Source organism: Chlamydotis macqueenii, chromosome 9 (assembly GCF_036417535.1).
Source record: "Chlamydotis macqueenii isolate bChlMac1 chromosome 9, bChlMac1.mat, whole genome shotgun sequence".
NCBI classification, from domain to species: Eukaryota; Metazoa; Chordata; class Aves; order Otidiformes; family Otididae; genus Chlamydotis; species Chlamydotis macqueenii.
The window spans coordinates 8284926-8307491 of record NC_141564.1 but is presented as its reverse complement, the minus strand read 5'-3'; the positions used below and the strand labels follow the sequence as shown (position 1 = coordinate 8307491).

Below are 22566 nucleotides of genomic sequence, written 5' to 3'. Positions count from 1 at the left end.
GGTTCAGCCACGTTGTGGGATTTGGTGTAGAGGGGGAAAGAGGATAATGCTCTTAGCTTGAAGCTGGACATCTTGCAGATACAAACTAGTCTCACCCTGTGTCAGGAATACTGCCTTGAGACTGAAGGAAGTCTTCCCACATTGAACAAGTGCCTCTGTCCTTGAAAGGCTGATGTATTCTTGGATGTTTTTAATAAATTACTGAATTGAGGAAATTAGTATCTGTATTTCAGACACTGCTGAAAATAGAAGACTTTTCCTGCTGTGATACTTTGACTACTACCTTTTTAAATTTTTAAACCAGTAATAGGAATTGCACATTTATTTAAAAACACAAAAAACTTTGTTGAAGATAATGTTCTGGTTCTTACTTCAGATTAATGAAGAAAAGCCTTCAGCCGTTTAATGTACAAATTTCATACATAACTAAAAGTCATCACTGACCACCTTCCCATTTTCATAAGAAAAAAGCTTTCTGTCCAGCTCTTGGAAGTGAGAACTGTAGCAAAGTTGAAGAGATTCGCATTGGCATTCTGAAGCATTTCTAAAAGCAACAGGCGGAAGAAAAAAATATCTTGCCATGGCAGAAGGTCCTTCTTGAAAAGGCACATACCAGGAGTCCAGGTGACCTTGGTTACTGCAGAAAAGTAGATCACTAAATGACAGGTCAGCATGACAAAAGATTATTGGGAGATTAACGTAATAAAAACTGCAGCCTCTGCTGAGGAGGATCAGAATGGGCTTAGGATGTTTATAATTTAGGCTGCTAGACTTGTGTTTCTACAACATGGACACAGATCTCACACAAAGGGCTTTGTTTTGCCTGTTGATGCTGTTATTAACCTACTTCATAACATTTGAGGATAAGGGCTAGCTAGCTAAGATCTTAAGAATTTTTCATTAAAATTCCTTAGGACCAAGATATGTAGGAAATTCTGGTGACCAATTTTAGCTTTTTTTACTATGCTTTATTTATTTACTCCTATTGCCCCTTTTTCTGCTTCAACCTGCAGAGGGAAGAAGAGAAAATGAAGGTACCTGCTCTACAGAGATGGCTGTTGCACTTTCTCTGCTAAAGCTGGAGCTGCCCTTCAAGTGGTTTTGAGGGAGTGGGGGGCATCTTCCTCCAGCCATAAGGCTGCATTAGGAAGCATGTGTTACGGAGAAGCTGCTTCCAAGCTTCCCTGAAGATGTTTGCAATGGTGTATGTACCCACACCTCCTAGGCTCTCAGAGGAGTAGCAGCTATGACAGAAATTCTCATTTCTCTCCTGAAGGACTAATAATCCTGCAGTGGCAGCAGCACAAACTCTTAATAAAACCGACTTTCTGCTTTGGCACCGTGGAACTGAATAGAACGTGTTGATTTAATTTGTAGGTTAATTTCTGGAGTCTCTTCCCTACTTCTTACAATCAGGATCTGGCTTTCCTCAGAAATGCAGGCACGTGTGAATTTCTGTGTTTTAGGGCTGGCTGGTTTGCATTTGCCAGAGTTGACTAGACAGAGTAGTGATTAAGTTTTCCAAATAATCCACCTCCAGTTAATAAAATGTTGCTGGAATTTGGAAAACACTGAAAGAGTGAAGAACACTGGTTGTGTTCACTTTCTCAAATAATTTGTGTACCCAGTCCACTATATTCAGGCAAATATTGGTGATTGTTTGCAAAAAGCAAGCCTAATTTGTGACTAAGATTGCCTGAGATGGACGGTGCTGTTCAGGCTGCCAAGTGGAAAGGATATCATGTGATCTTTCTAATCAAACTAACAGATGCAGCCCAGAGGAAAGCTACAGCTGTTTATGCAGCTTGCAAGCCAAAAATTACACATATTGTTGTGCGTAATATCAAGACCAAATTTGTAGAGGGGAAAAAAAAAAAATTATTCTTGGGACATTCATGAACAGAAAAGCTAAATTTATTGAAACTTCTGTTCATGTGTCTTACATCTTGGATGTTGTGCCTCGCTCTATAAGTAAATTAAGGAGGGGAGATGTACTAGCTATCAACATACTGTTTTGTATTGGCATGTCAATGGGATGTTGGTGGAGCAATAATAGACTGCTTAGTGGTTATGAGAATAATACATTGTTCTCATTGTTTAGTAGTCCTTCATAATGGCATCTATAGAGGCTTAGTTAGGTGTCTGATAAGCTCCCTTTTCCATAAATGACTCTTGTCTGTTCAGCTTCTTATCAGGTTGGATGGCTTGCAAACCTAGGAAGGAGAAGATAGAGAAAGAGCTTTAGAATAAAGCTGCTTTCAGTAACCGTTGTGTTCTATGTAAGTCTGTAGTCCTTCCAAAGCATGTGAGTATGACATTGTAGACCTTTTCATTGACGATCTGAGCTTCCTTAGGTAATGCTTTATGTTGCTGACTTAACCACTTTCCAGTTGAACCTGAGCCCAGGTACAATATTTGCTCTTGGAGGGGGATTAATTCTTGAAATCCTGGATGCAACTAGAGACGTGCTTTCAAATCCCCTACAAATTGTCTTCCTTGTTTGCTAAGAGGTTAGTCATTCCCTCTGGTAGATGCGAAGAAGCATAGGACATGGGTGTGTGGAAAATTCATCTTTCTTCAGTGGTTTAGGAGTTCACATCTTTGTCCTGTGGCAGCTCCTGTGGCGTTTGGAACACGGCAAGGTATTTAATGTTATTTGCTGCTTTGCTTATTTGGGTCTACAGCATGAGTAGGGTGTCTGTTCAGCAACAAATACTATTCTGGACTTGGAAAACCTACCTATAGTTCCTAAAAAATAGAAATGTTTCACTTATGTAAGGTCCATTGCTAACCTCTACCTTTCATATTTTCTAGCTTTTTAAGAAGGGAAGTATTTCCTTTTTCTACAGTCTGTTGTGTGCAAATAGGCCAGAGAAATGGTTTCTACTCGAAATAGTTTTAAGATGGGAAAGGAAGCAGTAAACCAGAATGGAAGCAAAATGCAAGGACAGTCATACACTGACAGAGCAACGGTCTAACACAGTATACTCATTCACACAGGTCTAATAGGGAGAAGTGTAAGAACAGGGCACATGTAGCATCATCTATTCCTGATGCTGCTCCTCAGCTTCAGAGTCTTACAGGGTTAAGGTTGTGCTGGGATCATCCTGTACAACATCTGCCAAAAACCTTTTACCTGTGAACGTGTCTAATCCTGTGAATCAATTCATATTGGTGATTTCCAGAGCCTTCTGCAGCAACACCCTGAATCTTGTGTGTGTGGGGAGATGCTTTACTTTATTTTTAATTTGCTGTCTGATCACTTAACTGGATTTTGCTATTTCATTATTTACAGCAAAGTGAGAAACTAATCTCTCTCCACTTTGTACCGCTCAGGTTTTCTGGACATCTCTCTCTGGATATCTCTTGTGTCCTTTTGGTCCTTTTTTTTCCCCCCTCCTTCTTTTTTTCCCCTGAATAATCTTATTCCATCTGTATTTCCTTGGGTACAGGCTGTTCCCTATCCCTGGTTATAATTGTTACCTTTCTGGGCAGATAACTGGATTGTTATATTCTTAAGGTTCATTCTAGTTTGATACTCTGCAAGTAATGGGTTGCATTTGGTTCTGATTTAGGAAAATAGCAGGAGAGATGAGTTCGGTCTGATTCCTTACCAATACATACCACCTTTCTAGGTCTTAGACTGAGCATGCCATACCCAATATGTGGATATGTAAGGGGTTCTGAAATTCTATTAATGGCATTCTGTGTTCTTGATTTATTTCTTAGCAACTTCTCTGCATATGTCAAGACATTCTTCCTAAATGATACCAAGTATAACTGTGCACGTCAGACTATAGTTGTATTTTCTTTTTTTACTTACCATTATAGAATATACCATATTTCATCACCTATCCAGTCTGCATCATGAAGCACTCCTCTAGCTTAACGTAGACAGCTTTATTTTTGGGAATCAAGAATAGCTTTGTGTCTGTGGGCAGGCTCTCCACTCCTTATCTAGGCTTCTTTTCATTCATTCAAGGATACGCTTAATAACGTCCCAGGACGGGTGAAGCTGTGCTGTTGTATACTTACAATGGTAAAAAAACAAACCAAAACAACCCCCTCAAACCAGTCCAAACCCTGAAAATAGCCTAACCCCATATTTATTTATATTCTTTATTTCCTATATTTTATCCCATTATTAATGAGTGAAATGGCCTGCCACCTTATCTCATGACAATTTAGAGCCTCTGAAGACAAATCTTGAGGTGCTTCTTGAAAATCGAAGCACCTTGTGTTGACCAGATTACTTTTGCGTATTTCTTCACAAAATTACTCTACAAACCTCTCTGCAAAGGCCAAGCTATCCCTTCCCCTCACAATTTTTCTATTAGTCTACTATTTTTTTAATATGAATGGTCTTTTGTAATGTTTCTGAAGAGCTGTTTTTAAATAGAGGTTTTTATGGTTTTTTGGTTTTTTTTTTTTTTCATGAGGAACTCCTAAAATGAAAAGAAATGCACCTTCTGTGCTGCACCTGAGTATCTATTGAAATAATCTTTGGTAAACTATACATGAGAGTAGAGTGCTTTACCCACTAAGTATAATTCTACTTTTATCTCATCCACCTATTTTTTTTCTGACATCTTTCCCAGGACCTTTTGGGGCAGAAAAGCTTCGTTCACCCACAGTCCAATACCCATCTTTGACCATGAGCTGCCCTGAGTCTCAAAAGACAGGGACAAGTGGAAAGAATGCTAGTTCTCCTCATAAACAAGTTGTCTTCAAAAAAAGCTCCCGTGACAAAGCTGTAAGTACAATAATAATGGGTTTGTATAGGTATGAGTTTTACTTGTAGTCAGACTTATTAGGAAGCTCTTTCCTGCCCCCTTCATTTTTTTCTGAAGAAGGACCATGAAGTGTATTTAGCACTAAGTTTGAAGAGATGGTGTAAACAGAGTTTATAAGGCAAGCTTCTCATATTATAATACAAGAGGAAGGCAACTCGCCTCTCACTCCTCCTGGGTTGTACTCCTGCTGGTAAATGTTTAAAACAAAGCTGATTCATTGTCTTTCCAATCTGATGTCACCAAAAATCTTTATAGTTCTTTGTGCCATGCACAAGTATTTTTGTTGTACTTGTGGGAGCTGGTCTGCATCAGGTCTTCAGTTCTGATGTCCTGAAGCATGTGAATAATCCTGTTGAGACTAGTAGGGATTGCATGTTTGCTGGGGAAAAAAAAAAAAAAATTCCATTTAAAATGGAATTGTTCTGATCTCTACAAGATTTATAGCTCTCCACTGTGTCCTCCCCAACACACAACCACACAACCATTAACAATTTGTAATTCCACCGTGGTCGTCTTCTCCCTACAGCTGACCATCTACCTGGGAAAGAGGGACTTCATTGACAACATAGGGAACGTGGAACCTGTAGGTAAGTCGACAAAGATATGTGCTGCCCTTCCTACTCTCTCAACCCTGATTATCCTCTGTTAATCTTCTTATTTTTTCCTTTCTTTCAGATGGTGTTGTACTGGTGGATCCTGCAATTATCAAGGGGAAAAAAGGTTTGAGGTTTTATGCAACATATGTTTCAGAGATTGTTAGTCCTCTTTTGAAGCGAGATGCTGAGATACAATCTTTTTTTTGTTGTTTTAAGGGTACAAATGTAACTCTCTTCCCCAGTGAATGGGCTTCTTACTGAATGTAATGTATGTTCTTACATACAGTATGAATGCTTACTGGGTTATACAACAGTGTTGAAATGGGTTTCCCTGACTCTATAATGCGGGAGGATTTTACATCCTACCCTGGCTGCATTGTTAGCCTGCTGCATGCTTTACCCATTGTGTGCTTCGTTGCAGTGTACGTGTCCCTGACCTGTGCTTTCCGGTATGGCCGGGAAGACATTGATGTGATTGGCCTCACCTTCCGACGGGACCTGTTCTTCTCTAGGGTCCAAGTGTACCCACCTGCTGACAAGCCAGAGTCTCTCTCCCATTTGCAGGAATCTCTGCTAAAGAAGCTAGGGAAAAATGCTTATCCCTTTTTCTTTACAGTAAGTACCTCCTAAGAGCCTCCGACTCTCTTCTCCTTGTCTGTTATTACCAGCTTGTTGAGACCCAGTGATAGACTAAAGACTGGGATTAATAGTGAATTCATGTTATGCAACGTTCCAATTTTGAGGGACAGGCAATGTACCAATTTTTTTTTTATCATCCTAAATTGTAAAGTGCAAGAAGATCCTAACTGCATGTGAAAAGGCGAGGAAACATGCAATCATAGAATCATAGAATGGTTTGGATTGGAAGGGACCTTAAAGATCACCTCGTTCCAACTCCCTTGCCATAGGCAGGGACACCTTCTACTAGACCAGGTCACTCAAAGCCCCATCCTGCCTGGCCTTGAACACTTCCAGGGAGGGGGCATCCACAACTTCTCTGGGCAACCTGTTCCAGTGCCTCACCACCCTCAAGTAAATAATTTCTTCCTTATATCTAGTCTAAATCTACCTCCTTCTATTTGAAAACCATTACCCCTTGTCCTATCACTGCATGTCCTTTCAAAAGTGTCTTTCCAGCTTTCCTGTAGGCCCCCTTTAGGTACTGGAAGGCTGCTATAAGGTCTCCCCAGAGCCTCCTCTTCTCCAGGCTGCACAGCCCCAACTCTCTCAGCCTGTCCTCACAGGAGAGGTGCTCCAGCCCTCTGATCATCTTCCTGGTCCTGCTCTGCACCTGCTCCAACAGGTCCATGTCCTTCTCATGTTGGGGGCTCCAGAGCTGGACACAGTACTGCAGGTGGGGTCTCACCAGAGCAGAGCAAAGGGGCAGAATTACCTCCCTCGACCTGCTGGCCACGCTGCTTTTGATGCAGCCCAGGATGCGGTTGGCTTTCTGGGCTGCAAGCACACATTGCCGCCTCACGTTGAGCTTCTCGTCCACCAGCACTCCCAAGTCCTTCTCCTCAGGGCTGCTCTCAGTCTATTCCCTGCCCAGCCTTGATTTGTGCCTGGGATTGCCCTGACCCATGTGCAGGACCTTGCACTTGGCCTTTTTGCACTTCATGAGGTTTGCATGGGCCCACCTCTCCAGCCTGTCAAGGTCCTTCTTGGAGGCATCCCTTCCCTCCAGTGTGTTGACTGCACCACACAGCTTGGTGTCGTTGGTGAACCTGCTGAGGGTGCACTCTATCCCACTGTCCGTGTCGCTGACAAAGATGTTAAACAGCACCAGTTCCAATACCAGTCCCTGAGGCCGAGACTCATCACTGGTCTTCAGTTGGACATCAAGCTGTTGATCTCAACTCTTTTGAGTGTGACCAGCCAATTCCTTATCCACTGAGTGGTCCATCCATCAAATCCATGTCTCTCCAGTTTAGAAACAAGGATTTTGTGTGGGACAGTGTCAAATTCTTTGCACAAGTCCAGGGACATCAGTTGCTCTTCCCTTATCCATCAATGCTGTAACCCCATCGTAGAAGGCCACTAAACTGGTCAGGCACAATTTGCCCTTAGTGAAGCCATGTTTGCTGTCACCAGTCACCTCCTTATTTTCCATGTGGCTTAGCACAGTTCCAGGAGGATCTGCTCCATGATCTTGCCAGGCATAGAGATGAGACTGATTGGTGTGCAGTTCCCTGGGTCTTCCTTGTTTCCCTTTTTAAAAATGAGGGTTATATTTCCCCTTTTCCAGTCAGTGGGAACTTCACTGAACTGCCACATCTTCTCAAATATGATGGACAGTGGCTTGTCAACTTCATCTGCCAGTTCCCTCAGGAACCACAGCTCCATCTCTTCAGGTCCCACAGACTTGTGCACCTTCAGGTTCCTTAGATGGTCTCAGACCTGATCTTCTCTTACAGTGGACAGTTCTTCATTCTCCCAGTCCCTGCCTTTGCCTTCTGTGACTTGGGTGATGTGGCTAGAGCACTTGCAGGTGAAGACTGTGGCAAAAAAACCATCGAGTACCTCAGCCCTTTCCATATCCTGTGTAACCAGGTGTCCTGTTTCTTTCTGGAGAGGGCCTACATTTTCCCTGATCTTCCTGTTATCACTGATGTACCTATAGAAGCTTTTCTTGCTGCTCAAATATAATCTATTGATCTTCAAACTGATGGAGTCTCTAATGAGCTCCATGAGCTACTCTGCAGACTTCCCAGTTGATGTCTGGAGTTGCTGGCCCTGCCCAGGCCAGGAGTGGATGGACACTGGCTGATGGCTGGCTGCTCTTCCCTTTAGTTGTGTTTCTGACACAGAAATACTTTGCTCAAGCTTCAAGCCCATGTGAACAGTGAATAGCACTCTGTGAGCTGTATTTATTATCTTGGATGGGGAGCCAGATGTTCCAGCTTCTACTCTAAGCTGTGCCTCTAGGGCTCTGTTTGATTTTTTGACCAGGTGCTTCACATGCCTGGACTTGTTTTACTTTTTCTCTTTCTTTTTTTTTTTTTTCCCCCTCCCCCTTCCCTGGCTATTAAACTATATTTGGAAGAGAGGGACTTGTTCATAGAAGGCAAGTGTAACGCCCAGTATATTAAAGCCCCTACCTTAGTCAGAACTTCTAAGGGTTACTACCTTACAGTGAGTGACTTCTTGTCTTCAGGAAGAAGTACCTTTTGTGAGCAATATGTTAATCAGAGTGTCACAGAGTTGGAAATCTTTGTAATATTGCTTTGGGGTATTTTTCTCCTCTTCCTTCCACAGTTTCCAGATTACCTGCCTTGTTCAGTCTGTCTGCAGCCTGCACCTCGTGATGTTGATAAGGTGAGACCAATGGGACACCTGTGCTTATCAAGGTTGAGGAAAGTCATATGGAAAAACTCATGTGAATTTATTTGGCTAGCTTGAGAGTAGAGTAAGGTGAAACTGGGGTTTACTGTGCTATGTCACAAATGTCAGGAACCTGACTTAAGAGCTAGAAGTGTGTGTCACAGAGTTGGAATTTAAGTCCTTGGAACAAGAAAGGGAATCTAGTCAAATAGCAGCAAAACTACTAAATCTGCAATGCCTGTAGTTTCCTTAAGGGTACCACACGATTTGTGGGTTGGCTGCACAAAAAATGATTGTAGCTGTAAGGCTATGTGAGAGAAAAGGAGACCAAGTGCCTAAAGTCTCATAGATCGCTATAAATAGCATGTGTTAAGACTCATTTCTGAGATAAAACAAATGCAGAGAAAGGCTGGCTTGCATATGTGTGTAAACAAAACAAAAACCCTGGAGTAAAAGTCACCAGATAATGAGATGTTCTGCAAGGTTTCTGACCTAAAATATAAAATATTCCTTTTGTACTTCACTGGATGCTTCACTGAACAGCTGAGCTAGATTAACAATCAGGCAAAGTGGGACGCAGGTTGTAGAATCCAGTGGCACAAGGATAAGCTGTGTTTTTTGCCAAGGAATGATATTCTAGCAAAAATTCCCATATTACGCTGTAGAGAGTTATCTGGGGCTCACGCAGATGTCCCATGGCAGTATAAAGCCATTGAAAGAAAGATCAGCTTGTCCTGATCAGCCCTTAGACATTGGGAGGTAAAAAGATTGAGCATTTCAGGTGTTGGCATTACAAAGCCATTCGGAGATTCAGTTCAGAAACCCCAGGTCGACTGGACAGCCTTGCAGGCTGATCAGTCTGAAAACCTGTAGCATGCTGTGACTTCTAGAGCATTGCTCTCAGAGAAAGCCTTTTAGGAGTAGGGATATTGTCTATCAAAGGCTGGAAATTAAGCCTCATTTATCAGAAGCAGCATGGAACAGGTGGACGCTGCTACACCCGTTGGGAGGGATCTCTATTATAATGGTAGGAGACCAGAAGAATTTGCAACTGGCAGGAATCTGCCTATTTTCAGTGTATAGAAAGATATTTAAACATCTGCAGATGTTCTTGGCTTCTGACACTGGTTTCACAGCTGTCTTTTCTCTTTGGCAGACCTGTGGGGTGGACTTTGAGGTGAAAGCTTTCTCAACAGAGAATGTGGAGGAGAGAATTCATAAGAGGTAACAGAACATGTGTGTCCGTCTTCAACTTTACCCTTCTTAAAGGGAGTGAGTGGTTCAGTAATGCACCTTGGTTAATTGTTCAGATTTGCCCCACTTGTCATGGGGCTTCTTGGGTGTAAGCACATGTGAATGCAGAACTCCAGCCTCTACCAAACACAAAGTCCCACCATGTTATCCTCTGCTGCTTCCAGGAATTCTGCGCGTTTGCTGATCCGTAAGGTGCAATATGCTCCAGAAACTCCAGGACCCCAACCTTGTGCAGAAACCACCTGGCAGTTCTTCATGTCCAGCAAGCCATTGCACTTGAAAGCTTGCCTCAGTAAAGAGGTGAGGAGTTTGCCCTGGCACTGTGGACATCATTGTGTTGGCTCGCCAATATGCATTTTGCTGCCCAAAGCAGCTACTTTGTATGTTACTCAGACGATCTCAGCTGAGACTGACTTGGCCCAGCACTTACGGCCTCTAATGTAATTTCTGTCAGTAGCTACTGTTAGGAGAGGTTGAGGCCTCATTACAAGATGCATTTGAGGCTAAATAAGTCATTGAAGGAAGGATCATGAATCATTGGGAAGGGTCATCTTGCCTTATCTGGCCTCTGTGAGATTTAATCTGAGGGGACTTGAGGGGTTTAGGGCTTGGGAGAAGCCTCCTGGCTGGATTTCTGAGCATCAAATTTCTTCAAGGTGTACTACCATGGTGAGCCCATTCCAGTCACTATCACCGTCAACAACAGCACAGACAAAACAGTGAAGAAGATCAAAGTACAGGGTATGTTTTTACTGTTGCTTGGGATTCTTTGAGGGCTGGAAGACTGAATGGTGGGAGGGCTGAAAGAGAGCCAGAATTCAGTGCTTGAAAGCAGGCAGCATGGGACAAGTCAGGAATTTGTCCCTCCACCCTGTTTGCTGTTCATTAAGTCAAACACTGCACCTTTTTCCTGACTCTCATGGTTACTTGTAAGGCTTAATTTCAGGCACCAGTATGTCCCCTCCAGTAAATAGAAAGGGTCTGGCACCTGCATCAGGCAAGGCAGGTGCTGTGGGGAAAAAGCCACCTCTTTTGGGAGGCTGGTGGGAAGGGCTCCACTGTCAATGCGATGCTCCTGCTAACTGTGAATGTGCCTAGGTTGCATACAGTTTTGCCTGGGGTTTCAGAAACATCTGGCAATGTGAGAAACATCTGCCAGCAATGGTGTAATTCCTCCTGAGGAAGCTGAGGGCAGGGACTGATTTTCAGAGGAGTTTCACTACTGTGCCTGTGTTTTATTTGTGGCACTGCATATTTTCATCCCACAAGCCCCATTGCACTTGGACCTGTGGAGAGACAAAGGATGAGAAAGAGAAGGGAAGGCAAGGAGGGAATGAAGTTGCTGAGGTTTTTACAAAACTCTATATTAGAGAAAGCCAATTCAGTGCTGGTTTTGGATGCAGTGTCTAGTGGTTCCCAAATACTTTTAGGCTGACACGCCTCTGTCAGGCTTAAAAAGACCTTGTTAATCCTCAGATTCTCTCCTCATCAGTGTTTCAGTCAGAATTACCCTATGGGGTTTTTGGTGTTTGACTGGATATAATAAGCCATTTACTGTCACAGACTCTTGACTGCAGTTTGGTATCCAGTCTGCTTGATGATGGTGTCTCCTGAATGGAAATGCACTGGCTATAGATACACAAGGGATACCAGTGACCAGAGATAAAAGCAGACACACTTGGAGAAGAGGGAGATCTTTATAGTGGAAAGAGCAGGTTCCCAGGGAAAACTGTGGGTTATTGACTTTTTATAATTTCTAAATCAAGGCTGGATCCTTTCAGAGAAGATAATCTTTGGCCATTTGTGTGCTTTTGGTCTCTATCCAGGTCAGGCTGTCTGACCTGGTGGTCCCTTCAGGCTCTAAGTGGATGGGTTTTCCTGCTGTCCTCGTCATGTCTTCCATTCCTGAGACTCGGGGGGGACGGACGGACAGCTATGTTGTTTCTGATGTGTATACACGACTGATTGTCTGCTTTCTCCTTTCTCACTCAGTGGAGCAGGTTGCCAATGTGGTTTTGTACTCCAGTGACTACTATACAAAAGTAGTAGCTACTGAGGAAATACAGTGAGTGAATACTCTGCTTATCCCTTCTTGCTCCTTCACAACCTTTTAATTACCTCCCTCCTCAGTAATGGGAGGTACTCCTAGCTATAGTCTTGTAGTTGCTGCTCTTACAGTGCTCTCACCTGTCCTCTCACCTCATGTGTGTGTCCACCACACCACCTGTACTCTCTGGATGCAGCTGGTCTCCTTTTCTCATAGCCAGCAGGTACCCTGCGCTTTTTTTTCAGAGAACAGGGGCAGATTGCAGAAGAGGGGTTTTATCTGAAGAGTAATTACCTACTAGAAATACTTGGCTATGGAAAGGCTTCCCGTTGCTTGAAGTCTTTAAATAGTGATGCAACATTTTTCTAAAAGGTGCTGCTGTTTGACTGGAAATGATAGATGCTCTAGCTCGAGTCAGTCTTTTTCACACCATTTCACTTGGTTTCTTGTGGTCTTGGAAAGCCCATGAAAACCTCGAGCCTATTGACAGTGTGGAGAATCACTTGCTTTTTTTTGCATTGCATTGCATTGGCAGTGCAGCATTGAACTTTGCTTTGTGAGGAGGGTTGGGCACACCCAGACATTTTATATTGTTCTGTGTTTTTTCTCTGTAGCTTAGGGACATGTTTTCCATTGACTACTGGTCTTCTAAACTAAGATTTATTTTATCCGAATTTAGAGGTCTGCAGCATAGTTTGACCTACTTTAGAAGTCTGCCTTAATGTGAAATTAATATTTTTCTGCAAGTGCTCATTCCTCTCTGCTGATTATAAAAGGAATCTTTCTGACTAGTTTAGAGGTAGACATCTGCATTGTAGATAACTCAATTTGGACAGATAAATTCCATTCCTTTTGGATCATTTTGTAATCTGTTTTGAAATTCTCTTGGTTGGGTGTGCAATGCAAATCAGAGATGTATCACTTGTCTTCTCTCACGTGCTGTTTATTTTCAGGGAAAAGGTGCAGCCAAACAGCAGCCTGACCAAGACACTGACACTTCTACCCTTACTAGCAAATAACCGACAGACCCGGGAAATAGCTCTGGATGGAAAGCTAAAGGATGAGGATACCAACTTGGCTTCTAGTACCATGTGAGTAGAGTTTTAGATGGTCTTTAGCTCATGGAGGGTTATAAAAAAGAGGGGAGGATGGAGGAGACACTGCTAACAGGAGTTTGTACCTATAAATGTGTGTCCAGATGGGTACATCTAAGTTGCATGACTTAGCCTATCATGTTCATTCAGGGTAAACAGTGATCACAGGTCTGGAGAGGTATTAGCTGTCCCTGAGGGTTGTCTGCTCTGTGACTTTCAGGAGAATAGGATGTTCACCTAGTTGTTGCTCCAGCGATATGCTGTCGCTCTGTTGCTGCACTGCCTAACACTGCTGTCTGTTTTCTCTGGCAGCATTAAGGATGGAATAGACAAGACAGTAATGGGGATTCTGGTTGCCTACAGGGTCAAAGTGAAGCTCACTGTTCCAGGGTAAGTATAACAGGCTTTTTGCTACATCTGCTTAGAGTTAAGAGAGGGGAGTGTGTGTACTTCATTGACGAGTGGGGAGAGGGCAGGACAGTCCACCCTAAGAGAACAGCTACATGTTGTAGGATATCAGGCTCCCTCTAAAACATAACTGCCTGGAAATCAGTCTTGGCCTATCCAAAGAACTGGTCCTGAGACAGAGGGGTTGGATCACCTGCCTTAGATACCATCTTACTTTATGGCTGAAGTATGTACCTCTGGTTTGCACTGCAATCTTTTGTTTCAAAGCCATAACTTATTTTGTGAGAACTGAAGTGAAACTTTGTGTGAGCCTTTATGTTGCCATTCTTGTTCTCCCAGAGCAGAAGGTAGAGACATCTGCCTGAGAGTCATAAATGCTATAGCTCAGGTTCTGTACTGAGCCAGCTTTCTGGGAGAAGCTGATGTTATCAACATGAGCTAGTTCCCAGCACACAGTGCAAAAGAGGATGAGGATAACTCTGGTGATAGTCACTGTTTACATTTATATTTCATTCATCTATCCTTCTTTCTAGTATAAAAATGAGTCAATGATTTGCCTAAAGTGTGATAAAATGACTGCTGCCTTCTGTGGTCCTCTGATTGCCCTTATCCTTTGGCTCTCAGAAAAGGAGCCATGCCCAGCACTTTGTCAAGAGTTCAAAAACTTAGACTCTTTCTCTGTGGGAAGGACATGAAGAATGAAAATTAACTTTTTTAAAAAATAAGTTTATTTGGATGTTATGCTTTGGGGCAAGTAGAGAAGAGTACATGAGGAAGGTGATTTCAGTAGCCCACCAATACAACAGCATTTGGTAGAGCACTGGAATGGAAAGGCACTAAATATGCATATGTTTTCTCCGTGTTTTCTTCTTTAGCATGCTGGGAGACCTCACTTCCAGGTAAATGTAATCTTCCTTTTCAGGCCATGCAATCATAGTTGTTAATTTGTCTTTTTACCCTTTTTCCTATTCTCTTTCCTGCCTCCCTAAAAAAAAAAAATATAATTATCCCCTAATCTGTCAGAAATAAGAAGTCTGTGCATTTAGCTATGAAAATGAAGCAATTACAAAAATATCTCTGATTTTATGTACATGCAAGTACATTCAGCACATAACAAACGCAGTTTATTAAACTGGATATGCCTGGGATGTTTGTGGAGAAATCAGAGTTTAACTCTCTTCGAGGGGAAAATTATTATTAGAACAAGATGAAAGGATGGGTGAAGCTGGAGTTCAGGGCTTGGGCTGGCCTGAGGTGGGAAGGGGACTGAGCCAGGCCTGAATGGAGCTGTGGATGTGATGCGTTTTCTCTTCTTCCCAAAGTGAAGTGGGCACAGAGCTGCCATTTCGTCTCATGCACCCCAAACCTGAGGAAAAGAACCCAGCAGGTCAGTTATGCCTGTTTTTTTGCCTTTCTTCATTAACAGACTGACCATTGAAAGGCTTAGAGTAATTTGTTCTACAGGAGGCCTTTAGGGTCAACAAGACTCCAGTATGTGGGCTGCTCTGTGTGTGTGTTTATGTATATGCATATGTGTATGTGTGTGTGTGCATATATATGTATCTGCTATATCTAAAAACATGACTGCTGGAAGAAGATGAAGGGGGCTATGAAAGGAGTTATCCAAGGTAGAAGCCATGTTCTATACTGGAAGCATTAGAGAGGGGTGACTTTAGTCCTTGTTGTGTGAAATTGTTGGAGGAATCACATGTGAGCGATGAGAAGAGAGACCGATGATCATCTCCACACTCAGTTGCTCTGTTTTGGAGTCACTGTTTGCTAATTGTGGGTGTGCTGGAGTGGGCAAGGGTAGGTTTCTTCATTCCTCTTTGAGAACGGCACCGTAGGAAATTCTCACTTCCACTGGGAAAACCCCTACTGTGAGCTGTGCCAGCAGGGCCTCTCAGCATGGATGCAGAACAGGCCTACAGGAGAAGTTTCTTATGTGTGTTACACCCCCATCAGAGTAGCATGATGAGTCTAGGAAGCACCTTCAGGACAAATCCATGAGGCTTGTTCCCCTCTCACCGCCTTTCTGCTGTGGCCACAAAGGAGACAGCCACATCACTGAGTAGCAGCACAGGACACCCCACAGCAGCAAAGCTGCCTCCAGCTGGCCTGTGAGGTGGAAATCGGGTCCTCGGGGTTGGTCCATAGGACTAGTAGTGTTGGATCACCTTGCAGGAGCTGCTGTGAAGCGAGTGCTTTTGTTGGCATAGCTGTGCCCATGCTGCAGGTTTCACTTTCATGCTGCAGGGCAGTGAAGCTCTGCCAGCAAAACACTGACATGCTGCTCACTTGGTCATGATCTCAAATGCGTTGTGGGAGAGCCACTTTGGCAAGGGACTTCTGTCTCTTCTGGTAGCTTGTACATACTGAAGCATTTCCCTCAGACTTTCCTGCTGCAATCCCACTGCCCAGGAACTTGGTTAGGGGCTGGGGCTGGCAGCAGTGGCCCCAGGAGCGGTGACTGGTGAGGGCCATCTAGTGTCCCTGGGGACCCTCGCAGGGCAGAGGTGCTGCTGGGACAGCTCAGGGCTGCGAAATCTGGAGCTTTAATGGGTATGGAGAAAAGCTTGAAAACTTCAAACAAGGATCATCCAAAGACTTAGGCAACTGTAAAGAATTTTACATTTTTAGAATGGTGTGAATTTTTTTACGTTACTTTTTTTGCTGTTAAAGTGCCGCAACCCCTTTCTTTTATTACTTATGCTTCAGGCAGATAATTCTGGCAGAAGCATTTGTAATATGAGGAAAAATGGAAGCCAGTCAGTTCTTCCTTCTAAGATAATTTCAAAGGATGGCTGATATACTCCTTTATATAGTACGCTCAAAAGGATGTGGGCAGAAGACTTTACAAGGGAAATGGAGAACGGCAATATTTCTCAGATCACTTCCCCCAACACATCCTCTTACCAAAGGCACAGCCCACGTATTGTTTGCTACATCAAAGTCTTCTAGCAGCTTGCTGTCAGAAGATAGCTGTGGTTCATGCATTTTGTACAGATGGAAACTGCAGATTTCTTATAAATTGAAAAAATACAGGTAGTTTCAGGAGCTATCCCATGGGAAAGCCTTACAAACAGTTAACTCGAGAAAAATGCTTTCTCTTAGAAAAAGATCCTGTAACACAACAGAAAATTCCTCTGAAGCCTGCATAGCTGACTTGAAAACTGTGCTGGAATGTGGTGTCTGAGCTCATTACAGGGAATAAAACAGCCTCCCATATGAAGCTGGGTAAATTAAAACTCTTTCTGGCTTTATTTGCTGGTAGTTTTCCATACCCTGTGCCTAATCACTCTTCCCAGTTGTGAGTTCATGCTTTTAAAATTTTTATTCTACCACCTTAGTTCATAAGCTCTGAGAAATAAAATGTGTTTCATTAGTGAAATACTATCTAATTTGGAATCAAGTGAATCAAGACTTAATTGCAGAGATGAACTTCAATGAACAGTGTTTAGATTCTCAAAGGCCCCAAAAGATGGAATTTTTCTTTGTTGGCTTGTTCGGCAGGCTCTGCAGTGGGTGTAGGCAGGGGTGCATGCACAGGGAATTTTGAGATCACTCCTTATCATCTTTTTCCGTTCCCTTTTGTTTTTACTGGTGAGTCAGTAGTAACCAGTTTGCCTATTGCACCTCCCTGCTTACTTGACTGTCACTTCATCTTAAGACACAGCTGGGAGAAAGGAAAGAAGTCAAAGCAACCATCTTACAGAGTCAAAGCTAGAGTGGGATTAAAAACTACCACATATTGCGATTTACTCCTTGCAGTGGGGTAGTGTAACTTTTCCCTTCTCTAGCCAAAGTGATTTATGGAAAAAATAAGTAAAATGTGTAGCATCAGTGTATGTAATCATGCAAGGCTGATTTGAGTGTAGAGAAGCTCAGAAAGGTAAGATTCTCAAGAACATGGTTTAATTTTTTTAGGACCAAACTGAGGCACATGGGATCAACTGGTGTGTGCTTTATTTCACAGCAGATTGCTTTGCCCTTTTTATTTGTCTGTGAGTGAGCTCTGAAGCATTCATTGCTCAGTAAAAAGCAGGTCTGTCAGAGTGCGTGGCTACTGCAGATTGCTTGCTCTTTCTTTTCTGTGCCTGGAGGAGGCAGAAAAGGAATGGCTTGCTACCTTTCCTTTCCCATATTTATTTATAGCTTCTTTGTCTTGGACTTCTTGTAGGCCAGCATTTGCATGTTTCATGCGTCCTGATTTTGAACTGGTTTTGGACCCATGTGGTTCACAGGTGGTTATTTTTAGGCGAAGCAGCTCGTGTCGCATTGGCAGTCTGTCTTTTCCGCCTGTTGACAAAAATGAAGAGAGATCTCTTTTAGAGATAGATTCAAACTGGGCTGCTTTCAAGACCTTTCCCAGCCTGCAGTTAGCCCAGAAGCTCCTGCTGGGTTTTTCTCAGGGCTGTGGTTTCAGTGTGAGTTCTTTGGTCTGGGGTTTTCCTGCCCTTCTCCTGATGTTTTATATTTTGTGGGCCTATGTCTTGGACACTGGCCTTTGTTTTGGCTGTTATTCAACAGATGATCATTTATCTGCTCCCTTGTTAAACTTACACAAAAGGAGTGGTCTCAAGAAACTCATAAATTCTTTATCCCTTTAATATTAAAGCTATACCTGCTTCGTATGGATAGTGTAACATTCAGAAATTAGTGATTTTTTTTTTTAAGCACTTTAATGTCTTGAAAAATAACACAGCCTACTCCCTTTTTCTTCCCCCATAAAGTTAAGGGAAGTTAAAAGCAAGCTTGTAATGAAAATTACCATATGCCACAACTTTAATTATATGGAATCATTTCTGTGGCTGGGTAATAAAAGCTTACAGAAAACCCTCTGCAGAGAGTATGGTGACATTCTGGAGCCTCGTTGATCCTTGAACACAGCCCCCTCCCATCCCAACCCTCAAAATAAATGCTGGGATGCCAGTTCAAAAAAGAAAAAGTCTACCCATTTTCAGGTTCCTGCAAATTTTTCAATATTATAATGTTAAATAAGCCACAGGACAGCAACACAAGTATGTGAAATGGGCCTAACTCCTGCTAGGGTGCTAAGGTAGCCATTTAACAAGCTGCATGTTAGTATAGCAGCCTGAAGGTAAGGTAGTGCATCTTTGAATGCAATCTTACATCTGAGGTACATGATAAGCATTACTGCCTCACTACCTATATATTGACTCAGTAAGCATTTATGTGACAGCAAAGTATACGCCCAACTGAAAGAATACCTATTTTCCCCCCTCGACCCATTTTCTAAAATTGGCTTCAAACCGCATTGGTGGGTATCACTCAGCTTCACTCACATCATTGATGTCACTGTTCCCATAGTAATGAATGTACTTCAAAGAGGGGAAAGAGAGCAGACTATTTAAAGAATAAAATATTAGAGGAAAAACTTGAGAACAATGCTTTATGTGTTGGAAATTTTTAAAAGTTCTAAAATTTCATTTTAAATCAATTTCAACCAAGCATGCATGCCCTGAGACTTCCCAGACTTCATCTTGGCTTCTGTGAGTAGAGGAAATGATCCTTTTCCGAGTCCTGTCCTGGATAGACAACATCATCAGTGTCTTTACACGATCCATCCTTTGAGGCATTTTGGCTAGAGTGGCCCCATTTGGCACACTTCTAATGCCGACTTTTCCAGCAGTGCTAGTCACCACTTGTTGCCCTTGATTTCGGTGTGTGTTGTGGGTGGGAATTCTGCAGGTGTAGTGAGTTATCCAGTCACTGAAGCATCCCAGATCCCTGACGACTTCTGTGGAACAATGGCCTAGATGCGCTTTGCTCCCTGACTTAAACTCATGAGAAGTAAGCCGGTGAGGCGACTGTTACTTGCTAAAGATAAAGTACCTGTGAGAACACAAAAATCCCTGCCCTGTTTCATCACTGCAATACAGTCTGTTCTGCTTATTTTAGGCTGTGCTGAAACAGCCTCCAAGGAATCTTGCTAGCAAGCAGGATTAGTTATGGTGTGGTTAGCAAAGATCCCATTAAATAAACACAAGTGCCAAAGGTCTCGGGATTATATTTAGGGAAAGATGAAATCAGGACTGTTGCCTCAAGTGCCTAACCTATCTGATGAAAGACCACCTAGGCCTGTCTGTATTCTGACCTTGATTTTAATACCTTTATATTTATTGAACAAGAACATCATCTTCTCATCAGCTGACTACTTAAATCACAGTGACAGAGCAATTCAGACTCACATCATGTCACGCAAGCACTGTCATCTCTGAGTAGAAGTCTGTGCACAGATGTCTCTCACAGCTGTGACTCCTAGTAAGCATAAATGGGAAGATCTGTCTGTTTCTCAGCCTTCAGATCTCTTGGGGAACATTGCTAGAGTGCTTTTCCATTTGGGAGATCGAGTTTTGCTTCATCAGGTGCTTGTACGCACATTTTGAGACTTTCTGGAATTCTTCTTGTGTTGCTGCAAATCCTACTGCTTGTCACTGTTTGGTCTTGTCAGTTTATCATTTTTTTGCTGGTTTTAGCACCCATTATTCTAACTACTTGATATGTCTTTTTTTCCTCCTTTACTGCATGCTGATGACTGCAGGGAAGGATGGGTAAGTTTCTTTTAATGGTATTTCATGTTCTAGCTGCAGTTGTGCATTGACTTTTTGAAAACTCATCAAAATTGTCCAAAAATCCACAGAGTTCACAGCATATGAGCTTAAATCCAAAATGAGTAAGTTACTGTGGCTTGACAAATTACTGTGATCATTTGAACAGCAATGACTGACCATGTGAAACTAGTTTAAGAGAACTGTTTTGCCTCACAGTTGGAGGGAGGGTTGTGTTTGTGGTCAGCTGATGCTCTGTAGCTCTAAGTTTCAGGAACTCAATAGGTTTGACCATGTGCCCATATTTTAGTACAGAAGGAATAAAGATGAAAGGTTTCACATTTTATTTCTAGACAAAGACCCTTTCAGGCTGCAGACTGTTCAGCTAGCTGATAAATATTTAGCTGGAATGGACATGATTCGGTACAGATTAAAACCTCCTCAGTTTGTGTCCTGACTTGCTCAATCAACTGCTTTTCATACTAGCTAGAATGCCACCAATGAAGATGGTGCCTGTGGGAATCTGATCCAAATCCCTTTGAAGACAAAGGAAACATTACCAGAGTCTGCTCCGGGCTTCTCTTCTTCCTCCTATGTGTTGCCTTTAGTCTGCTGGTATAAAAAAATTGCTAATGTCACTTTGAAAGACCTATGTTTCTTCCATTTCAGTGAAGCAGAACTGGTATTTGAAGAGTTTGCTCGTCAACAGCTAAAAGATATGCTTGGTGACGAAGACAAGAATATGTCCTCAGCTGATGAGTGACTAAAAGAAGAAGATGCCAGAGAAGCTGTGTAGTCTGGCATCGATTAGAAATTTAGGACCTAGGTTTCTAGTAAACTGCATGTTAGTGTGTGCATGCTCTTCAAGGGATCAGCCCTGACATCAGTGCATATAAACTCATGAATCTCTAATGCTTCTTAAAAGTGTCAGCTCTAGAAGAATGTAGTAAACTCAAAACCTGATGCTTACTTGAGCTACCAGAGGAGGACAGGAAGGCTGCCATGCCTTGACTTCTGCTTTCAGAGCTACCTAATAAAAAGGTGGAGTGCTTTCACCACTGACGACAGCTTGGTGCAGCCTGCCTAGACTTACTCAGTGTCAAAGAGTCTCTGACTTTGAAATGCTAGTGAATCAAATCTTGGTCTGGAAGGCTGGCTTGCAGCCTTTGGTGATTCATTGAAGTTTCTCAGCAGACTGTACAAAAGTGATTTTATTTCCCTTTGGTTGCTTTTGCATTTATGCTTTACCAACTCATCTAGTGAATATTCTCAGTGCTTACACTGTCTCCCTGTGTGGCACACATCCACTTTCTGTACCGTTAAATGTCTTGCAAGTCATCTTCCACAGTGGCTATAATGCTGAGATACATTAGCTTTCTAGCAATGTACGTAACAACCATGTTATTAAAGATGAGAGAAATGTGTGCTGTCCATGAATTCCTTAAGAAAGCTCCCTATATACAACCCCAAACAGAGAACTGCTAGTCCAGACTGATTCTATATTTAATCTAGTTTCCTGTATGCAACAGTGCTTCAGAAGAGGGGGCAGTCAAATTAAGGAGGAAATCATGGGGCAGTCTGCCCTGAGAAGCCTTTTCCAACATTCATCTGCCAGAGGCTGGTTTATGCTCTAAGAAATGAGATTTTATTCTGCAAACTTTGCTCTCTCTTGTTCATCTGGATATTCTTACTATTTATGTAAATGTCTAATCCTTTCCTGAATCTCACTTAGATTTTGGCTGAAGTGAGTTGCATCAGCTAATTACATTTTGCATGTAAAATGACTGGTGTTTTATTTTTCTCATTTTTTCTCCAAATCTGCTTTTCAATGTCCCTGGTTTAAATTCTCCTGGAAAATCTGAATGTAGGGCCTACATTTATTAATATAAACTTAGGTTTCTCACCCTACACACCGGAAAATGGAATCAAGGGCTTCCCACTTATATCTTGGTTAACAACGATGTGCTTTTAACAGAGCAGAAAATGAGGGACACGTTTTTGAGATGTGTGTTTCCTTCCAGTGGGAGTGGGACTGCTAGTGAAAGCCTGCTGTAAGCAACATTGTGCTTCCATCCTGCTGCAGACTGCAGAGGCTGCACAAACTGAGCTTGCCCACTCTCTGGCTTAGGTTACTATTGATAACTACAACAAGCCAAAGCAGCCTGCTTTGGAGAAAAGTGTGGGCTGCGCTCTGGCATTTCTGCAGAATTGTTCTATATACAGGCCTCATTTTTTGAGCAGAGGCTTGTTTTTTTTTTTTTTTCTGATTGACACCATCATGGTTACAAACCTTACTTTTACAGATTGTCTAAAGGCTTTAAACAAACAGCTTTATATGTGGCCTCTCATGTTTACAAATAGGTTGGGTTAAAAGCAGAGCCTTCTTCTGTTTTGCTTCTGTAAACTGGTCTTGATTAAGATGCTGAAAGCAATGAATTAAGGCCACAGCTGATTTCACAGTCTCATCAGTGCTCTCAC

The 22566-nt window shown here is 42.5% G+C and overlaps 1 protein-coding gene across 2 annotated transcripts; it reads left to right on the top strand.

The window, feature by feature from the left end:
• The first annotated feature begins 4507 nt into the window (after positions 1–4507).
• On the top strand, positions 4508–21512 carry SAG (S-antigen visual arrestin). Of its 2 annotated transcripts, none has more exons than XM_086754982.1 (14): positions 4508–4753; positions 5320–5380; positions 5469–5513; positions 5811–6004; positions 8648–8707; positions 9870–9937; positions 10132–10267; positions 10624–10708; positions 11960–12032; positions 12968–13105; positions 13421–13498; positions 14392–14415; positions 14839–14903; positions 20758–21512. In XM_086754982.1, the coding sequence occupies exons 1-14, from the start codon at positions 4655–4657 to the stop codon at positions 20799–20801; spliced, it is 1170 nt and encodes a 389-aa protein (XP_086611108.1). In that variant the 5' UTR covers positions 4508–4654; the 3' UTR covers positions 20802–21512. The 2 variants fall into 2 exon arrangements, with proteins under 2 accessions (XP_086611108.1, XP_086611107.1); XM_086754981.1 differs by lacking the exon at positions 20758–21512 and adding an exon at positions 16631–16852.
• The last annotated feature ends 1054 nt before the right edge of the window (positions 21513–22566 follow it).